At 42.0% G+C, this 2,639-nt stretch overlaps 1 protein-coding gene across 1 annotated transcript in view; it reads left to right on the top strand.

Annotated features, from left to right (window-relative positions):
* tacr1a (tachykinin receptor 1a) overlaps window positions 1–2,639 on the top strand; it is a 59,982-nt gene that overhangs the window by 20,510 nt on the left and 36,833 nt on the right. Inside the window, exon 3 of the mRNA XM_020590677.1 lies at window positions 2,251–2,445. Within this exon, the coding sequence (XP_020446333.1) occupies window positions 2,251–2,445 (195 nt within the window). The remainder of the gene's footprint in view (window positions 1–2,250; window positions 2,446–2,639) is intronic.

The raw sequence follows: 2,639 nt of genomic DNA, 5'->3' as shown, positions 1-2,639 counted from the left end.
AGGGAAAACAAGGGGGCTTCTGTCTTCATTCTGGTCTTCAGCACTTCAACACTTCTGCAAGGAGCAGAAATTCTCACCACTCTGCTCGTAGGGCATGGAACAATGTTACTAATGTGAAAGCAGGGGAGGGGGGAGCAATGTCTAATGTGAGAGCTGAATTTACACAGACTCCAACTCATTTCAGTGACACTGACTGCAGGAATTCATTTTGTCAAAGTTTAATTTATTTGTAGCTGAAACTGGAAGAGGTCATTTTTTTGTGTTAAGTGTATGTTTATGGAGTCATTATCGCTGGACAGCCTGTCAAGAACCTCTGTGCAAAGTACTGCACAACTCTGCACAACTAAGAGGGATCATTGACTTCTTCTCTGTAGTTGTGTAAGAAAGAACTGTCACTCATACAATGATGCTCTAAAAAAGACACTCAGACTTTGCTGCTGGCAGAAAGTCAAATACGCATATTTGCTTTCTTGCTGAAACTCTGTATGCTGAATGTAGAACTAGAGCTATCAGGCATTAGCTTAGTTTAGCAAAAAACAAAACAAACTGCTTGCTTTGACTTAAGTTAAAATCGTCTACCACTTCCTAAAACTCATGCTCTTGCAGTTTTTCTGTGGTTTAAACAATCAAGATATACAGTGGTTAGGTGTATTATCACTAGACAGAGCCAGGCCAGCTGAGCATGCTGAGACGCTCTGCTGGAGTACAGAGGCAAACTAATGGTCAAATGTATAGAGATTGGTGACAAATAAAAGGAATCGCTGGAAAAAAGTGTAAATAAAAATGCAGGGGCCACTGATTAATCTGCTAATTATTTTCTCGATTATTTGATTAATTTTGTTATTCACAACAGTGGTCCCCAACCCCCGGGCCGCGGACCGGTACCGGTCCGTGGATCAATTGGTACCGGGCCGCACAAGAAATCATTAATTATTTCCGTTTTATTTATTATCTGAGTCTGAACGATCTTTTATTTTGAAAAATGACCGCATTCTCTCGGTTACATCTGGTCACTTGAGCGCCAAAACTGGCTTACTTGTGCGACATATTCAGCCTGCTCAATGAACTCAATCTGTCACTTCAGGGGAAAATGACAACTGTCTTCAAGTTGGCAGATAAAGTAGCTGCATTTAAAGCCAAACTGGATTTGTGGGGACGGCGCGTCAACAGAGGCATTTTGGACATGTTTCAAACATGAGACTTTGGGTGAGACTGAGCCTGAGTCTTCATTCTCCCAGCTGGTGCACGATCACATGTCTTTGCTTTTAAAAGAGTTCGAGCGCTACTTCCCAACCACAAAGGACCCACGAACTGCCAAGGAATGGATCCGCAACCCATTTGTCAACAAACCAGGTGAATCCAGCAGGTCTGTGCAAGAAGAAGATCAACTGCTGGAGATCGCAAATGACGGCGGCCTTAAAAGTATGTTCGAGACAACAACTCTGTCGGTGTTCTGGATTAAAGTCATGACAGAATACCCTGAGATCGCCACCACAGCACTGAAAACCCTGTTGCCATTTCCGACAATGTCAAAAACTGAGAAAAATGCCCCTTTTGATTTTTCTCAGAAAAGGTGGTTTACATCATTCTATCAAAACCAACAAAAGCAAAGACATTGGGGTAATTATGTTTATTATCAAGTATGATAAAGAAAAACAACAGTTTCTTAAATTAAAAAAGACATAAGCAGAAAATATTGGTGATCTTTGCTTCAAAATAGTTGCCGTTTAATTTTCTGTCTAGTTGTAGCTCTAGGTTACTTAGTGGTTTAATGAGAATGAAAAGGTTTGTTGAACACATGGAGGGAACAATAATGTTTCTTACCTCTAACAGTGGAGCTATAGAGCTGTTCTGGAGACACTTTACTAAGAAGTGCATCTTGTTCACTTTCTGTTAGTGCTTCATTTACTGCAATTTGTCACCCATTTGTACTGCTTGAATACTTTCTGACCTCACTGAACTGTACCTTACGCCTGCTTAGTGTCAGGCAGGTAAGCTACTGATGCTCACCTAAGGGAAGTCTGAGCAAAATTTCATCATCATCCATCAACTCAGGTGTCGCTTCCAATACACATACTGTATAGTAAGTGACTTCAAATGAAATGCCAGAATTAGCTCAGTGCTTCATTAATGTCTCACATCTACATCTAATTAGGACATTCTATGACATGATGGCAATCGTGTTGACTCATGTTACTTCACAGATGTTTTTCAGCATCAGTGAGACTTCTCCTCTTCACCCTTCTCCAGGTACATGGCCATCATCCACCCTCTGCAACAGCGCATGTCGTCCACAGAGACCAAAGTAGTGGTGGGGGTGACCTGGGTGCTGGCAATGCTCCTGGCCTTCCCTCAGTACTACTACTCCAACACGGTCCAGCTGCCCGACCGGGTTGTGTGCTACATCGACTGGCCTGAGTACACCGTGTGTGACTTCAAAAAGATGTGAGTCTCTTTATGGAACAGTCAACAAGCACTGATTTGAATTGTCAGCAAATGTTGGTAGATGCTGTGTGTATTCAGTGCAAATGAAAAAGCAAGGGTGCTTTATGGGCTTTGTAGTGAACGAAATGAAGGCACATCATAGGGAACTTGTGCTCTTGCTCTTTTGAACTGAACAAGAGAAAAGGGTGATTAAA

The sequence above is a fragment of the Monopterus albus genome, unplaced genomic scaffold (genome assembly GCF_001952655.1).
Source record: "Monopterus albus unplaced genomic scaffold, M_albus_1.0 scaffold12.1, whole genome shotgun sequence".
In the NCBI taxonomy this organism is placed as follows: domain Eukaryota; kingdom Metazoa; phylum Chordata; class Actinopteri; order Synbranchiformes; family Synbranchidae; genus Monopterus; species Monopterus albus.
The sequence above is the reverse complement of the archived record's forward strand: the minus strand, read 5'-3'. Positions and strand labels throughout refer to the sequence as shown.